Source organism: Vanellus vanellus (genome assembly GCF_965231255.1).
Source record: "Vanellus vanellus genome assembly, chromosome: 1".
Lineage (NCBI taxonomy): Eukaryota > Metazoa > Chordata > Aves > Charadriiformes > Charadriidae > Vanellus > Vanellus vanellus.
In genome coordinates, this window is record NC_138905.1 from 126557953 (window position 1) to 126575805 (window position 17853).

At 48.5% G+C, this 17853-nt stretch overlaps 1 protein-coding gene across 1 annotated transcript in view; it reads left to right on the forward strand.

Annotated features, from left to right (window-relative positions):
- BCOR (BCL6 corepressor) overlaps positions 1 to 17610 on the forward strand; it is a gene marked incomplete at its 5' end in the record, with an annotated part of 39606 nt that extends 21996 nt beyond the window's left edge. The window contains 6 exons of the mRNA XM_082485601.1: positions 278 to 547; positions 6370 to 6536; positions 13546 to 13691; positions 14898 to 14975; positions 15185 to 15335; positions 16514 to 17610. Of these exons, the coding sequence (XP_082341727.1) occupies positions 278 to 547; positions 6370 to 6536; positions 13546 to 13691; positions 14898 to 14975; positions 15185 to 15335; positions 16514 to 16808 (1107 nt within the window). The 3' untranslated portion in view covers positions 16809 to 17610. The remainder of the gene's footprint in view (positions 1 to 277; positions 548 to 6369; positions 6537 to 13545; positions 13692 to 14897; positions 14976 to 15184; positions 15336 to 16513) is intronic.
- Positions 17611 to 17853: the final 243 nt, after the last annotated feature.

Here is a 17853-nt window from a genome sequence, read left to right on the forward strand (position 1 = left end):
CAGCCTGCTTAAAACCAACACGCTGTCATGCATGCAGGGTAGCGGGGATTGCATTCAAATTCATCTCTGGATGCTTTGCACATCTTGTGTTTGCTTTTCCTAACCCGAGCTTAAAGGCACTGTTGCAGGGTCTTTCTTAAAAAATTAAAATACGAGTGGAAAAGTGTAATTCTTTGCTGGCAAAATACAATCCCATCGCTGTATTGTAAAAACGAGGATAAAAAAAAAAACAAAAAACCAAACCAAAACCCAACTCCCACGATAATGGTTTTGACAGGTCACGGTAACAAGGAAGGTCAGGAAGCGACCAGAGCCCGCTTCAGACGGCGACTCCTCGCCAGCCAAGTCGTACGAGCAGAAGCTGTACGATCGCCTGCAGCAGACTCCCTCGTCGCTCCCCGTCTCGCAGCCCCCCCAGCTGCCCATCGCCAGCCCCCCTCAGGAGACCACCCCCAGCCGGCCCATGCCGCCCGAGGCGCGCAGGCTCATTGTCAATAAGAATGCGGGGGAAACGCTGCTGCAGCGGGCGGCGCGCCTGGGATACGAGGTAAGGGTCCCTCACCCCCCCCTCCGGCCGATGTTTGTTTTGTTCCAAGAGTTAAAACCCTCTTTCCAGTTTTATAGACAGGGCTCCGGGGGCAGCTGGCTGTGGGAACGGGTCCCCGCAGCTGGCGGGGATGCAGGGCACGCAGCAGGATGAGCAAAGGGTAGAGTTTTATCGGTAACCCTCGCTTCCATTTAAATATAAGCCATCTGCAAACAGAATTAATGTCTTTTTTTTTTTTTTTAAAAGTAGTCTTCTTTACGGTGGTCTTTAACGAGCTGTGCAAGTTTTGCTTTTGTTGTTTGTGACGAGCATGTAGTTTAGGAAGGAGGGGTTTTCTTTTTTTCTCCTTTTCTCCAAGGAGTATCTGGTATGTGACATGGGATGTAGCGCTTGGAGTGTCCTCTCATGTGATCAGATGGAGCACTCTGCGTGCTTTACGCTCAGAGTCTGGAGCTGCTCGGCCTAGCTGGAACAATGTTGTCTAATGAAGCGAGCCCCCCTCTTGCCACAAAACCCAGAAACCCACGAATCCCCAAGCTCTGCTGTTTTGAAACACGCTTTTATTGGGGAAATGTGGGCATGTAGGTATGGAGCGTTGTCGTTGCTCAACTTCAGGGCTCGCGAAGAGGCGTTTGATTGCAGCGAGCGGTGGCCGCTGCCTTCGGGGCGGCTGCAGGGCTCACCTGGGTGGTGAGAGGACCCCTTGGACCTCAGGGCTGGGCTTGAGCCCCGCGCTGGAAGGTGGCATCAGCCCGGGCCCAGGTGGAGGCTCCCCAGCCTCAGGGGTTTGTAGAAACCTCAAAATGCCCTTTGTACAGCTGGAGAGCTTCGTGTGGAGAGAGAGAGGCCTTCTCCAGCTCTGGAAGGCAGGGTTTATTGGAAAGGTTTTGTTTACCCTAGACAAAGGCTTCTTCTAACCCAGGGCACTTCAGCTCTAGCTGGGAGGAGGAGAAGTGGTTGTTACAACGTTGCTATGGTAATCTCCGTAATTTAAACGATTTAATTTCCTACGGACCTAAAATTTCCTACGCATCTAAAATCAAAATGTGTGGTAGCGTTGTGCTCCGAGCTGTCGGTGTGTATTCTCCTCTGGCGGGGTGTCTGTCGGGGTGAGCACTGCTCACGTGTACCAGGAGGATGCCGTGGGATGCTTGGGTGCTTTGCTTTCTGCGCCTGGCGTGTTCTCAATGGGACCAGCCCCGAAACTTAGTGATGGGCTCAGGTCTTGCTCAAGCAGGGGCCGAGGGCTCTCCGTGTGCTTTGCTGATATAGCGGGAGCTGTCTGCAGCGCTGACCCTTACCGGGCTGGCTGCAGAAAGCCGGTGATGCCCATGCTGACCACAGTCAGGGTGCTGGGGCCCTGGGGTAAGCCCTGTGTTCTCATTATCAGCTGATCAGGGGTTTTCTGACTTCAGTTCACCCAAAAGTTCAAGCAAACGAGGGCTGAGGGGGAATGGTTTCAATTGGAAGAGGGTAGATTTAGATTACATATTAGGAAGAAATTTTTCACTTGTGAGGGTGGTGAGACACTGGAACAAGTTGCCCGAGAAGTTGTAGAGGCTCCATCCCTGGAGGTGTTCAAGGCCAGGTTAGATGGGGCTTTGAGCAGCCTGGTCTAGTGGGAGGTGTCCCTGCCTATGGCAGGGGGCTTGGAACTCTATGATCTTCAAGGTCCCTTCCAACCCAAATCATTCTATGATTCTGTGAAACACCATGTTTTTAATAAGGTTAAATATTCCAATGGTTTGACTTGATGGTTCGGCTGGCATTGACAGCGCAGCAGTGGGTCTTGTTGGTGGAGCGCGGGGCAGGAGAACCCAGCGGGACAGGGGGGAGAGCCTGGTCCCTGTGCCCGAGCTGCTGCCAGGATCTGGCATCGGCTATGTCTTTCAAGGACTGGAGCAGTGGGTGGCCATGCCGCCCTGTTGGGGCTTCATTTGGCCTGTGGTGAGCTGTGATAGTTTGGTCAGCTGTGGAAGCTCTGTAGCTGCGTTGTTTTTCTTGCTAGCGACCAGACTGCTGCAGTTATTAGAAAGCTGAATTCCCTCTGTCTCCAGAAAAATTAGAGTGGTCAAGAAGTTACAAATTCCTCTATTTAAGGGGGAAAAAAATAAAGTCTCAATGGATCAAGGTAATTTGCTGGTTTGCGACCTGTGGCAGCTGCGCGCGTCTTTTGTTTGCTTTGATGGCTGCAGCTCAGTGGCCGGGGGCTGATGCTGAAGTGGAAGCTCTGGATGCTCATGGGCACATGGGGACTTCTCCTAGCTGCAAGGGTGGTGGCAGGCAGCCCTGTCACCCCTCACCAGCCCCATGGCGAATGGGCCTGCGCCACCGGGGCCATGGCCTGCAAGGGGACGCCAAGTGCTGGAGCAGGGCTGGGAGCTGGAAGTGGCCGGCAGCACCGGCCACCACCGAGCCTCGACGGTGGCGGCAGGGATGCTGTGGTGTGGGGCAGAGTGGCACCAACAGCTCTGCCCTGAGACCAGGCGAGGAGCTCTGCCTGCCCTTGGCAGCCCGCCTGCATGGCAGGGATGGCCGGCAGCCCTGCAGGGGTCCCACCCCAAACCCAGCGGCAGCACTGGCTACTTTGGCATGCAAAGGTGCCGGCGAGCTGTATGTATCTCTCCTGGAGCCATGGGGAGCACAGTATGGATGCGCCCCAGATAGTTGCGGGGAGGGGGACGCACGCACATGGTTGTGATTTTGTGTGTAAAAGCTGACGTGAGAATGAAATGTCGAAGGACAAATGCGGCTTCTGTCTGGTCAGATAAATGGCAGGGCCGCAACCAGCAAGGCTACTTAAAGACCGTGTGGCAAACGGTCTTCGGCTCTAAAAATCCATATGGTCTGAGCAAAACCCCGCTGGAGCTGGTGGGAAGCTTTGCCGTTCCTTCGCTAGGCGTCTGCGCCAGGCTGTGCTTCGTCAGGGTGCGAGCAACCTGTCCCGGTGTATGGGCGCTCTCAAATCCATTCTGTTTTCCCCATTTGAAACAAATGACTTGAGATAATAGTAGTCTTAAAACTGTAATTTACTTTGTGCGAAGGGGGAATTATAGGGAGCGTGAAGTCTTTTTTGGGGGAAAAAAATTACAAAAGGCTTGCGTAATGAATTTAATGGGAGAGGAAACACTGGCTGTCTTTGTGCCGCTTGTTGCTTTTCGGTGTGTGTCTGGACTTGGAAAGTTCTCTGGTGAATTTGGGATTAAATCCTGCCTGGGAAGGCAGTGAAATCCGAGGAATGTGTGGGTAGGGGTTGGGGAAAGATGGCGTTTGTTTCCAGAGGCTTTAAACACGCGCGAAGACAGGGGTTATCCAGGCAGGGGGAGAGGGTTTGCCCTGGGGGTGCCTCACACGAGGGTCCCCGGTGGCACAAGAGCTTCTGAGCATCTTCCTGCCCTTGTGCAGCTCCCCTGGGGCTCCCGCGCCCCGCCAGGGGACGAGCACCCCTTCTGGGGTTCGGCAGGGCACTGTGGGGAACCTTTACCGGTCAGTTTATAATGCCTTGCCCAAGGGCCGTGTTTTGAGGTTGAGTGGAGGGGAATAGTGCTTCTTGGTGGTGGCATGCGTGCCCAGGGCGTGGGGGGTGCCCAGGGCCTGGGGGATGCGCAGGGGGATTCTGACCCCCATCCCTGGGGAAAGGGACAGGAGCTGCTGCAGAGCTCGGGTGGGAGAGACTAAAGGGAAGAGGGCACCTCGTTGGAGAGGGGGACGGAGCACGCATATTTGCGTGCACCTTTTAACGTTGCTGTTTGCAATTGGGCTAACAAACTGCAGGCAAGCAGGAGCGGCGGCGGTGGCAGAGATCGTAGCTGTTGTGTGCAAGCGTGACTCTCTGGATTAACTGCGAGCGTTTTTTCAGATTGCTGGTTTAAATAGAGCACCTGAACAGACATTAAATTGCCCCGCGGCGCTTTCACAGCCTTTCTCTAACGTTAGCGAGAGATGCTTACGAAACCAAACGTGTGTTTGTGGCACCACATGTTCCTATATTCGGCAGCGATGGCTAATTTTTTTGTAAATTGAATAAATCATGTTAAAAAAAGTTAATGAGGCATTTAATTAATTAACAATGTAGAGTTTTATGGTCTTTATGGTTACATTTTGTGGTTAATGACATTCTTCTTATAGCCTCTTAGCACAAAATTGCCCGACAAAATTAGCCTTTTCGGCCAGTAGTAGGTATTCCACCCTAGGACGATCCTTTCCTTTTTACAAAAATAGATGAAAGGTCTTTTATTTTGAGTTGCAGAATCTATTTTAAATGGTAACTGCATGCTAAAAGTGGAGCCGAATATGGCAGCTGCTTCTGCTACCTATATCCATCTGCTAATTTGCCTGGCGGGGTGGTCTGGAAGGAAAATTCATAGCCTCGGGGTATAATTCTGCACAGCCCTTTCTTACGGGCTCGAGCGAGGGCAGGGTAAAGAGCCTCCGTTCTGGACTGATTTTTGGCCTTTGGGCTGGTTAGCAGGAACAGCAAGAGCCCCTGTTCGGCGAGAGGTGGGACTGTGGGGATCCCAGGTTAAACCAGTGGGTGCATCAGGTGTAGGTGGTGGACCGGCTCCGTCCCAGTGGCGGATGATGGGGATGCGCTGGCGCGTGGGACGGGCAGCTCATTAGCTCCCCGCTTTAGCCTGGTTAGTGAGGGCCTGCTAAAAGAGCAGCTTCATGCTGTATCCTGGATACCAGCTCTCGGGTCAGGTATACCCAGAGCACAGATTATTGCGGGCTTTCTGGGAGACTTTGAAACGGGAAGAATAAATGCATCGCACCCAGCGGTTGTTTTATTCTCTTGTTTCGGCAAAGCAAACGCTCTCTCCTTCCGCACCTCCATCCCGCTTTGTGAGGGTGTCGCTCAGCCTTCCAGAGGAGCAAATGCAAAATTAACGGCTTGCTACTCATCTGGGAACACGGGGTCTATTTTATACATGGAACATCACTTAGAACTGCGTTTGGTTGGGTTGTTTTTTTTTTTTCTTTTGCGTTTGACACACATGGAGGAAGACTCGCACCATCCTAAATTTTTGGTTGAGTGATGGAGCAGTCATTGTTTCAAGGCCGTGCGACAGCGTGGAGCTGAGTCTGGCCTAGGCTCTCGACCGTGGTATATTTGACTGCAAGATGAATTGTGTTAAATTCACATGGCTTCCCACGGCGCTGGGCTCGTTATTGGAACCTGGCGCCTGGCTTTAGTTCTGCATGCAGAAAACCAGGGTGGGTGAAAATGGGATTTCCCTGATCTTGATAGGGCCGGGCTTTTTTGTTGTTGTTGTTTGCCGGTAGCAAACTGTCCTTTGTGTGTCTTAAATGTGTTTTGTTTCGGGTCATGCGCTTTTTCTTTTAAAAATCAAACTGACGTCGGCTGTGCTGCTGTTGTGCTTGCAGAATTTTCTGCTAAAAAATGCAGATGTAAGAGTAAAAACCTTCCTGCTAGCTTTACGCGTGGAAGTTTTGAGAAATGGAAAGCTGTGAGTTTTGACTGCAAAATTTGCACGTTCCCCCGCTGCGACGATTCCTGACGTTGGGGGCCGCAGGAAGGTCCCTGCGGGACGGGGAGCTCTCGGTGCTGCTTTGCACAAGCCGGTCTGCTTGTGGGAAGTCGTGGTCTCTGCTACGTCTCCTGAATAAACACAGCTTTCAATCGCTCCCCCTTTTCTCTTCCTTTTGACTGACCCATCCAAAAGAGAGTAATTTAGGCATATCGTAGGGATTTTGTGGTTTTGCCTTTCTTTGCCCCCTCCTTTTTCTTTCAAGAAGAGAAATCTGTGCATCTCTGCAGCGAGAAATAACTCGATGTATCTGTTTTTCCTCCTATTTTCCAGGAAGTGGTTCTGTATTGTTTGGAAAACAAGGTGTGTGATGTGAATCATCGTGACAACGCAGGTTACTGTGCCCTGCACGAGGCCTGTGCCAGGGGCTGGCTGAGCATCGTGCGGCATCTCCTCGAGTACGGGGCTGACGTCAACTGCAGCGCTCAGGATGGAACCAGGTTAGCAGCACCCCTGGCCTGGCATCAGGCGGTCACCACCACCGGGGCAGTGGTTTCTTCAGCCACCATGGTGGGAGAAAGCAATCCCTTCCCTCTCTACTATTTTATCCTCCCCTCGCCCCCCCTCCCCCCCATCCTGCATGAAACCCCCAAAGCGGGTGATGCGCGTGACATGCCGTGGCCTCCTTATTGCTGGTCCTTGGGCAGGAGAATGTGGGACTCGAGGAGGATGTGGGACTTGGTGACCTCCTCTGCTCTCCGGTTAATAAAGCGGTGGGGGCACACTTGTGTTGTGACTTGAGTTCAGCGTATTTTTTTTCTCTGGGAATTTGAATACTTTTTTTTTTTTTTTAAAAAAGAGTTTGCGAAATTCCCAGCTGCAGGGCAGGAAGGAGCGATACTTGAGCTGCAGCCCTGCTCGTATGGGCTCCGGGTCCTTTGAGTTGTGCCAAAAGAGTGGGCTTTGCCTTGTTAGCAGGGTTACTTTTAAGAGCACTTCAGGCTTTTGCGGCGATGGGGTGTGCGAGTCCCGTATATGCAATATACAAATGTTGTTTTGTTGAACTGTTAGACTCTGTCTGCTCATATGATATTTTGGAGGTGGTGTGTTTGTTTTTTTTTTAATCCCGAATTTGACTTTTTAGTTTCCCTTACGGCATAGTAAGGGTGCTTAGTTCCTGTGCTCGCAGAACAGATAGTGAGCTTTGCTTTTTCTTTGATTTGCAGAGCTAGAAATGCTGCTCCGCACCTTTTCAAACTTCTTGTGCATCTCCTAAAGTACCTCTTTTGATCACCTCTGCGGGGCTGACCTTGGGATAACTTTTCCTTAGCATATGCAGAACATTATCCACTCTATGCATTTTGGGGACGGGGGCGCTTTGTATTCTGGGAAGCTCCCGCAGCTTGTTATCTGAAGCGGTTTATCGCATTCACTATCACCATCCAAATAGCCAGGGAGGTAAAATTAGCATAACTAAGAGTCTGCCTCTTTTGTTTTTAAGCACTTTATTTATTAACTCGGGAAGGGAGGAGTCGGGCAAACAAAAGTCCCAAGAGGGCCGGTTAGGATGGTCCATTAGAGGTTCATGATGGTCAGTTGTTACCGGCCCATCACGGCCCAAAGGAAACGTTTCTGGATGGCTGGATTGTCAAATTCCTTCTCCATCTCCCGCTTCTTTGTAAGAAGTCTCAGCTCTCTAGGCTGACAAACAGCCCCTCATTTTCTGCTATCTCCAGCTTTAATACGAGACCTATGCAACAGGGACCGGTTGCCATAAAAAGAATCCTAAATTATTTTTGTCTCACTTGCTTGAATAACCTATATAGAAAATTAACCCCAGGAAGTTTCTTAATCACCCGCCAGTTCAGAGTCCACCTTTGATTTCAATTCGTAGAGGGAGCTGATTTTCAAGGATGAAACTTGGCTTGTGTACCCTGAAAAGTTTTTTTGGGAAAATGCATTTTAGAAGTGAACATGATAATGATCTGATCATAGGTGGTAATGTCAGAACTCAGCTTGCATTTCTGATGGCAGACTTTTTTTTTGTTTGTTTGAAAAGCTGCCCAACAGACAGCGTGAATCCAAAACGCATTTAATACACAGATGAAGGAGGGTCTGGCTGCCCTGAGTTGGGCAGGACAGAGAGCAGAGGCTTCTGTAAGGAACTTCTTGATCGGTGTTATCCCCTGCTTTTTAGGAGGGCCAGGCTTCTCTTGTCTCTGTAGAGTAAATCATGACATTCATAAGAGGAATCACGTTTCTCTATTGAAGCCTCAATAACTTTTTCTCCTTTAAGTTTTAAGAGGAAAGAAGCGTCAGTCTTCCTCAACCGTGTTACTTTTTAAATTCAAATTCCTGAACACGGTCACCCCTTGGAAAGATACAAAATCTTAAAACATAAAAAAAAAAAAGAAACAAGCAACAAGCAACAAACCCACCATCATAGACTTCTTCCTTCCCCTGCCTTTTTAACTGCACTGAATATGCCTTATTGCCCCCCTCTGCCACCTCACAAGCCCACTAGCCAAAGATATTTTCGGTCCTGCTGGAAGTTCTCAAGTCTCCAGACAGTAACAGTGGCAGTGTTTAGTTCTGTTCAGCCGGTTAACGTAAATCCGCACAGAGGAGTGATGTAACTGCATGAGCTGTGATGTAACTGCATACTCTGCATCTGTTAGCCTGGCATCTTGGGGTGTCACTTGGATCCCAGCTGCCTGAAGCTTCGGTCTGCCTTACTTGCTGCCTTCTGCCTCCGTGGGCAGCTTTTAGGAGGACACTCCCTGAAAAGTTTTGACAAGTGAGGATACAGCTTTGGTCTGACCAAAATGTCCGTACGAGCGTGAAGGATGTAGGAAAGTTCTGACAAGTATGTGCGCATCTCTCCTTTCAGTCCTGTCTGAAGTGCTGCAGGTGCTTGGATTGATGTGGTGGTTTTGCACGTCTGCCTTTAAGTTTTGAAAGTGAAGCAAAGACCTGAGCCTCTTGCTTCGGTGTTACCTTTTATGCACTTGTGTAGCCAGTCTGTCCTGAGTTCAGTAGGTCAGGTGGGCTTTCAGCCTCTGTTTCCTGATACTCTCAGGAATCTTGGTGAAGCCAAAACCAAATGAAGTGCCCGACTGCCGTGGCAGGGCAAGGAGGTGACGGCGTGTTGGGGGTGTAGGTATGCTGCAGTCCTTCCCTTCACCCGCAGCTCAGCGCTGGGGCTCTGCCTGCACGCCTGCTGCTGCCCGCAGCGCACCATGTCCCTCCGTCTGCCCTGTTCTCAGCACATCTGTCTGGCCAGGCTAAATACGACGGGTCTTCTATGGTTTTTCTCCCTTAAACTCCACGCTGGTGGTGGCTCTCCAAATGCAGCGCCGGCAGACCCTGAATACGTGGCATTCTGCTGCTGAATTAGTGGCTAATCAAAGATTATTGTAGAACCGGGGAGAGATCTTTAAGACCTGTCTCAGAGGTGCCACAGTCACTAAGGGCTCTTAATCGTCTTACCTATAAATAATAATAGACTGTACTTAAGAGGTGAGCGCTTTCCTTCCCTGACAGGACCCCAGTAAGTGCAGTAGCTCGACAAGGGGCGTTCGGTGACCAGTGCCTGACGTGAGCAAGGATGGTTGCCGGTGTATTTGGCCTTATCTCCTTGTTCTTCTCCTCTTTCCTCCGCAGCCTGCCCTAGCTGAACCGGCCCTGCTTTATAAACAAAGCCGCATGCTAAAAATACAGACGTCTCCTGCCTGTTAGCGAGGCCTCTGCGTTGCTTCAGGAGTTCGCTCGCTAGATCCGCTCTCCACAGCCAGTTTTGCTTTATCCTTCTCGCTGGCAGCTGATGAGCTCAGCCTTTTTTTTTTTTTATTATTTATTTTTTCCCTGGGAGGACCATGCCAAGATGGCTCTCTTCCTGCGTCCTTTCAGCTGGTCTTGGCAGAGCGGTACCCTCCAGCAGCTAATTGCGTTAAAGAAGAGGCAGCCGGCGTAGCTGCCCTCCTGCAACTTGTGCCGTGCCTCTTGCGTGGGGCAGCGGTGCATAACGGAGCGGATGGAAGTAAAAATAAAATGCCAAGACACACGGTATTGCTTCGGCGAGTTACGAGACCTCTTATTGCCGTGAGGAAAATGCTGATGGTGCCTGAAAGGCTGAGACCAAACCCTGACTGGTCTAAATAGTTTATAATTTTGGTGGTGGAATGATAAACCCCCAGTGAAATGTTTCCCTGACTCTAGTAGCGGTAAAAATAGTAGGAAGAATTTAACAGTACACAAGAGAGGGTTGAGATGTGTGTCTCCTGTAGGGATATTGCAGCTCTCGAATGTCCCCAGATTCTTCTGGGGCCTTTCGAAGGGTTTGTTTTAGAAACGAGCTGTACTACCGTTAACTGTACCGTTAGGGATAAGAGAGTGTTTATTTCCACGATGCTCAGGGCGGAAAAGATTATATGGGCAAAGCAGCCCAGGAGAGGACTCCCAGGGATCTTTTTTTCACATCTGAAGAAGTTGCCGACACTTTTGCATCCTACAAAGAGGATGGTTAAACTCTGCCAAGACTGAAAAATACTCCCTCCTCTGCCGGCCCTGGTGGGAGAAGCAAACGCGTAGCTGTGCCTTTGCATGGTCTCGCTCGTGAGCTTGCCAAGAAGCTGCGCTAGCCAGTAGAAGAGTCTGTCAGCGCTCTGTTACTGCCTTTCCCCCCCTGCCTTATCTATGGGGAATCTCCTTTTTTTTCCCCTCCCTGCCAGTGTTTTCTTTCCTTCCTTCGCTTCCTTCTATTTATTGTTCTTCCTCCTTTTGCGCAGCTTTACTGCGCTTTTCCTTCCCCTTGCCTCTATAAAGTCCCCTCTCGTGCCCGGGGCGGTCTCCCTGTGCTCTGGTTGGCAACAAAGACGGGTCTGCCTGCCCCGCTGCCCGCCCCGCTGCCTGCTCTGCTGCCCTATCTGCATCACCGCGCCGGGCTGGGTGACCTGTAGAAAGGGAGAGGGGGTCCCATCCCGGGGCTACAGCCCATGCGCTGCGATTTTTCCTTACTGGGAAATGCCCAGGTGCCCTTTAATAAACTCATCCGGGTGTCGATAAATTGATTGAAACACTGGGCGGTGATTTAGATGCTGTTTTTAATAAGTTAAGGGATCATCTTGAATTCATTAGTGCTTCAAAAGCCACTTAGGTAAGCCAGTTTTAAAAAAAAAAAAAGAAACAAACAAGAAAACTCACAAACCAATAAACCCACAACACTCTCCAACCCCCCTCCCCTCCCAAACCAGAAAATCCTAATTCTAAAATAAAATGGAAAACAGTTCAAAATTAAAGACTCCAGTAAAGTTGATGGAGTGGGGGAAGGAAAAAGCATCCCCAGCGTTTGGCGGCAGCCATAACTCTCATCTGTTCCCGGTGCCTGTTGCCAGACTTTCAGCCAGGGATGCTTCATGCCCAGTGGGGGACAGGAGGGTTTGCAGCAAGGCTGACCTTGCCTGCTGTAGATGCTCGGAGTGTCGTGACCCGACAACTCAGGCCTCAGATGCTTGCTGACAGCCAGAAACACCCAGTACTTCTTCAGCCTCCGTGTCAGACACCCCTGTTATTTGTTACCACTTGGGTTGTATTGCCTGGAATGTTTCTCACCCGATCCCGGATGCGCTGGGTGCTGCGTAGGCATGAGATGCTGCAGCACATCCCTGTGTGGAAGCACTGAGTCAGTAGGTGGAGGTGGGAGGGTGAGGCTTGCGGGGGACCCCGGGAACGCTGGGCTTCTCCGGCACCATCTGGCTCGAGAGCGTCAGATAGTTTTCAGTGTTATGCTAGAGACTTGCCTGAGAAATTGCAAAGGGGTAGCCTGACCCTTTGCAAGTGATCCTCGTGGACCTCTCTGGTCTTAAAATTTGAACGTGGCTTTCCAAAGAGCAGCATGTCAGGCTTTGAAGGTGTGCAGGTGTTGTTCTCCCTGGTGCCCGGGGGTCTGAGGGGTGGCACGGGCTGGACTGAGGACTGTGCTCAGCAGCTTGAGGATCACCGGCTTGTTTGCTGTCTCGGTGGCCTGGGGCGTGCAGGAGGCAGGCAGCGCGGGATGAGCCCTCTCTCCATAGGGAGTGAGCCTCAAACTCTCCAAGTGCACCTCCTCCTGTCGATACAGCGTGCATATGTCAAAACCAAAACTGCGTACAGCTTTCCAGCAAGATGGGGGCAAGCGAGAGCGCTTCACGTGTGACAGATGTTAATCGCCCTAAATCACAGCCTACTGGAAAGTACTTGGAATAAACACACCTGGAACATATTTCTTTTTGAGATGGATCGGAGTCCCCCTCCCACCAGCAGTGCGATGTGATGGATGGGAAAACAGTGGTGTGTGTGCCTTCCTCTTCTGGCTGGTTTGATCTGCCCCTCCTCTGCCCTGACCTCCCGTGGATGCCAGTCCATACCAAAGCAGTGGTGGCGTAGAGGGGATATTGCTGCACGTGACATAAAGAGTGGTGGGACGTGGCCTCCTTGCAGGAGGGAGTTTCAGCTAAAGTCCTTCCTTGCTTCTCTTGGCTTTTAATACATCTGTTTGAGAGCTTGAAAGTCTTCTTGGGGGGCAGTGATGTTGACAGGCTAAAGGAGGAGGCGTGTAGGTAGAGTTGAGTTCAACTGCCACCATCGCTGGCCATTGAATTTGGCTCCCCTTTCAATTCCCTGCTCATCACTCTCGAAGGAAAAGATGGGATTTTAACACATCTTCATTAGTCTGAAGGGTAATATGTTCTTCTTCCAGACAACTCCCTGTTACATATAATCAATTTTAAAGGCAAAAGTTAATGCGATTTATAATTAGCGATAAGGAATTCTAAACCTGGAATTGCAGGCCTGTGTATTAATGAATAATCCTTCTGTAGGCTCACAAAATCTATGTCTGAACTTGTATAGATTGCTTATGCCGTGTAAAATGCGGTAATTTCTGGGTGGACTAAACTTAAAATAACACGTTTTTCTTTACTCCAAATAGAAGGGTTGAATTGTGCTGCAAATACATTCGCAAGTACTGTTTAAAGAGGATATCGCGCGGAAGTTTCATTCCTAGCAAATTTTCACAACTTATTTCTGTGTACATAATTTAGGAGCTTCGGGTAACTGATTTCTGTGCTTGCCCAGAGGCAGGCTGAATGAGCCCTTACTCCACAACACGCTGTTAAATTGGCAGAGATTTGGAACGGTAGAGTGACTTGCAGCAAAATTATGTTTGTGAGGCTTCACGCAAACTCCTGCTTTCTGTTACAGTGGTGTAATTATTTTACCGGCCCTTGAAATATGTACGGCAATGAATAGACGTAACAGAAATATGTGCCCCGAGCAGCCTGACTGTGAAAAGACAAGAGGGGAGGGGATGATGTGCAAGTAAAGCCGACAATGAGATGATTGGCAGCTGTATTAATAGACTTACTTGCTATAAATAACTTTGATCTGCAGTCAGAAGTTTCTTGTCAAAAATATTTGCATAATACTATTGAGTCAAAATGTAACACCGTGATCTTTTCTGTTTCCCCCTAGACCAATCCATGACGCCGTCGAAAATGATCACTTGGAAATTGTCCGCCTGTTACTGTCTTATGGTGCTGATCCAACGCTTGCGACCTACTCTGGGAGGACCATCGTGAAAATGACCCACAGCGAGCTCATGGAGACCTTCCTCACAGGTCCGTGGCCACGTTGCCTTGCCTGGGGCTTTGCTGGTCGTGGCAGATGAGGGGGGACGCTCCCTGGCCCCCCGCTAAGTCCCTGCTGCCTGGCAGGGGTGGCTCCGTGCCGAGGAGCGTTGGGGTAGGCTGCCGTAGCTCCCTCTCTGCCTGCAAAAACCCAGCGGCTGCAGGTGGGGGGCATAGCCACGCATGGGGGCTCCTTCTATTTGAAACTCTTAATAAGTCATAAGGATTATGCCACTGTCAGATTTGGTAGGTAGGTAGGTAGGAGGTCAGCGGGCTGTTTGGGTGCTTTCGGTTTTCTGCTTGAAATGAAAATAAGAAACTCGCCAAATCGAATAGCTCTTTGTTAAACGTAGTCATGTTTTCCTGTGGTCTGGCTTTTTGTCCTTCTAGTACTTGTCTTTTTGCAAGTTCTGCCTCATTTTACATCTGAAATGCTGTAAAACTATATTAAAGGCTCTTGTCTTTAAACATGTCTGCGTTCTAACAGGATTTTAGGATTTTTTGTTAGTTTTGGGTAAAGACACTTGCATTCACAAATAATTTACCTTTGAAAATGTTTGCAGTGCTCACAGTCAATGAGTTGAAGTGCTCATCTGCTTACCTGTTTAAATAGTGCGGTGTAGAAAGCATATAGGTGTATCAGGACTCCAGTAAAGTCCAGTAGCTTGGACTTCTTAGCATCTTGAATCCCAGTATCTTGTCATCAGCTCAACTCGCGAATCTCCCAAATTACGTCTGTAGAAAAGAATTGCATCTTCTGAACGTATCTGTGTGGAAAAACCTTTTCCGTCGGTTTCTCTGGGGCCACTGTTTCACCCCCGAGGTGGTGTCCAGAATGACTGTGCAGGCTACAAAGTGTGGTACATCCCGTCTTTCACAAAAATAAAATGCCGCTCTCAGTTTCTGAAGCTTAAGGTTGGGTCTGTCCCTGGTACACCTTGGGTGATTATTTGATGTGGTGGGTCGTTATTTGATGTGATGGGAGAAAGAGTGCAGGAGAAAAGCGGATTCCAGGAATTTTTGTGAGAATGGTGCGTATGTGCTTTTGTTTGTAGCGTGTGCCTCAGGAATACGGTGTGGGTTCTTTGATGGAAGGTGTGGAGGATGCATAGTGAGACTGCATGACACACGGTCTGCTAAACTTGCCGGCTTTTTGTTCTCATCAGTATGTTTTTGTTGTTGTTTTTTCCTCTCCAGAGTATTTAACTGACCTGCAAGGTCGAAGTGTTGATGACCCTGGTTTGTACTGGGATTTCTATGGCAGCTCTGTGTGCGGTGAGCAAATGTTACCCTTTATTTCTTTGTATGCGGAGACTTTCAAAACATACGGCACGTGGGGGTGGGGGCTGTTTTGTTTTTATGGCGGAGGGAGCTAGGAAGGAAGCAAACTGATTTTATTTACAGATCACGTTATTGGAAGAAAAAGCAAGACCTGCAACGGTCTCTTCAATGCTGACTTGGCACCTTTATTCAATTTTGTTTAGATCCGAAAGATGAATCTGGATTTGACATCTTGGCAAATCCTCCCGGCCCAGGTGACGAAGATGAAGATGGCTTTAGCGATGTGTTTGAATTTGAATTTTCGGATGAGCCTCCCTTGCCGTGTTACAACATACAAGTGTGTCTCTCTCAGGGGTAAGAACAAATGCAGGGCTTGGGGTAAAAATAGCTGAGACGATCTGCTTGGGATGGCAGCGCTTTGTGTCTGGGGGGAAGCGCGTTTGCATTTATCTAACGTAAATGAGCAAGCAAGACCATAACTGACGGGCCTTTTAGAAATAAGCAAATAGGAGGTGAAGAGGGGGAAAGGCTGACTTGTCAGGGCTGTGTTTCGAGTGCCGTACTCCTGAGATGAACGAATGATGTCTGAACATAGATGCCTTCCCTCATCCCAGGCAGGCATCTTGGTGTAACATCCCAAAATACAATGCTTCTAGCACTTACATTTGGGTATCGTGTTTGTAAGGCGTTCTTAACTTTATTTAATGGGCTTTTCTGTTTTGCTGAGTGGACACGCTGTTGTGGATGATGAAACACCACCGTTACTGCTGTTCCAGACTTTGCAGCAAAACTGGTTTAAAGCCCTGAATCATATCAAACAAATAAACATCTTGCAGAAGATACTGTGATACTTAATAATAAACAAAGACCTGGAAAATTTTATCATCTGTTATATTCAAGATATAAATTAGCTTGATAAACACCTACCGTTTGTCACTTGCACCAGTTTTGATGACAGCCGTGGGAAAAATAGTTTTAAATATTAATCATGCAGGAGTGCGGGTTTTAGCGTGTTTTTATTATTTGGGTGTTGAATATAACTTAAATTCTCTGAAGTGAACCAATACAAAAATTGAACTGAAAAATTGTATCCTTAATCTGAGAAGCGCCCCTCTCTGTTGACCTGTGTTTAATGCTGGTGACTCTGGAAGTCAGAGGCGCTAACATTTCTGATTATAACTCTAGGCCCTCTTCTAACTTGCTAACGGGGGTTGGGCTCAGCCAAGCCAACCTTTAACCGTGTGAGCAGCCGTCGGGATGGCCGCTGAACCACCCGTGCGCTCACGAGCCCTGGGTTTATAGGCTCTGGTCCCCCTCCTTCCCCAAAGCTGCGGGCGGCGGTACTATGAGTAAACACGTACGGACCTGCACATCTGTTATATTCGACCCCCTGGGCAATGGTCTTGGTTTCAGGGGGGTTGTTTGTGCGGGTACGGTCGGGGAGGGTTTGTCACACAGCGGTACGGTGAAGAGTCAAGAAGCCCATGACTTAATGTCGGTTGTTGGAGCCTCTTTCTCCTTCGCTTCCACAGACCACGAAACTGGCTTTTGCTCTCGGATGTGGTGAAGAGGCTAAAAATGTCGTCTCGCATCTTCCGCTGCAACTTCCCCAGTCTGGAAGTTGTCACCATCACGGAGGCAGAGTTTTACAAACAGACTTCCCTCAGCCAGTTGTTCTCTTGCGCTACGGACCTTGAAGCTTTTAACCCGGAGAGCAAAGAGCTGTTGGACTTGGTAGAGTTTACAAGCGAACTCAAGACTTTGCTCGGCTCCTCGCTTCACTGGTTGCATCCGCACGAGGACCCTCCCTTCGACATCCTCTGGTGAACCATCAGGCCATTTAATGTACAGTGCTCTATACAGTTACTTCTTTATGTATATGTGTTCAAATGCAATTGTTTCTGTAAAGAAAGGACACTATTAAATATGAAAATATCTTTCCTTTATATAAGAGATCTGAATTCCAGTTGGATGGATTTTGGAAGAATTTTTTTTTAACTTCAATCAGTTTTTACAAAATTGTTATATAATGTTTCTTTAAATGCACACAGGCTTTGGGATAAGTTTGTTATTACTCGGAACACATTTTTTTTTTAAAGAACACACCCACACATTGACTTTGTTTCATACAAAGCACTGATTACACAGAACATACTTTTTCTAGGTGATGTGATCAAAGTCGTGTGGCTTGTTTGGGAGATAGAATTCGGTAAGGCACTTGGTGATATTATTTTTGGTTTTTTGTTTACAGAATTACCTGCTTTGGCCAGGTAAGCACTATTGAATATAATTCAATAGTTTGTAATATAAATTAAACCATATCCATACGCATCAACTAATTGTAAGAACTTTTATATCCTAATTTAAAAGCTGTGAAATTTAGTTTTCACACATCAAACCGGATTGTTTATATATGTTTAAACATTTTATGCTCTTTATTTAAAGAAGACTTTGAACTATTTTTTCTGTACCTTGTAAAATATTGAAAAACTAACATATGTTGAAGTTGCTTGAAACTGTACATAAACTAAATTTTCTGAATTGTGTGTTTATGTTTGAGATCTGTGTTTTAACTTTGTAAGTAAATCTCCTGCCTTTGTATTTATATTTTACAAAAATTTTCTTAAAGGCAATAAAACTGTTGAGAAATGAAGAGGCTAAAGTGACTCCCATTAATTCCGTGCCTGGTTGCGAAATGAGCTCCGACTCATTAATGTTTATGAAAGGAGGCTCCGCGTGCGGTTCCCGAAGCGGAGCAGAGCTGGCACAGGTGCCGGCGAGCAGCTGATGAAATCTGAGGTAGAATCTGCATCGGCTTTCTAAATTCAACGCTACAAGAAAACATCGGGCGGGTGCCTTTTGTGGGACAGAG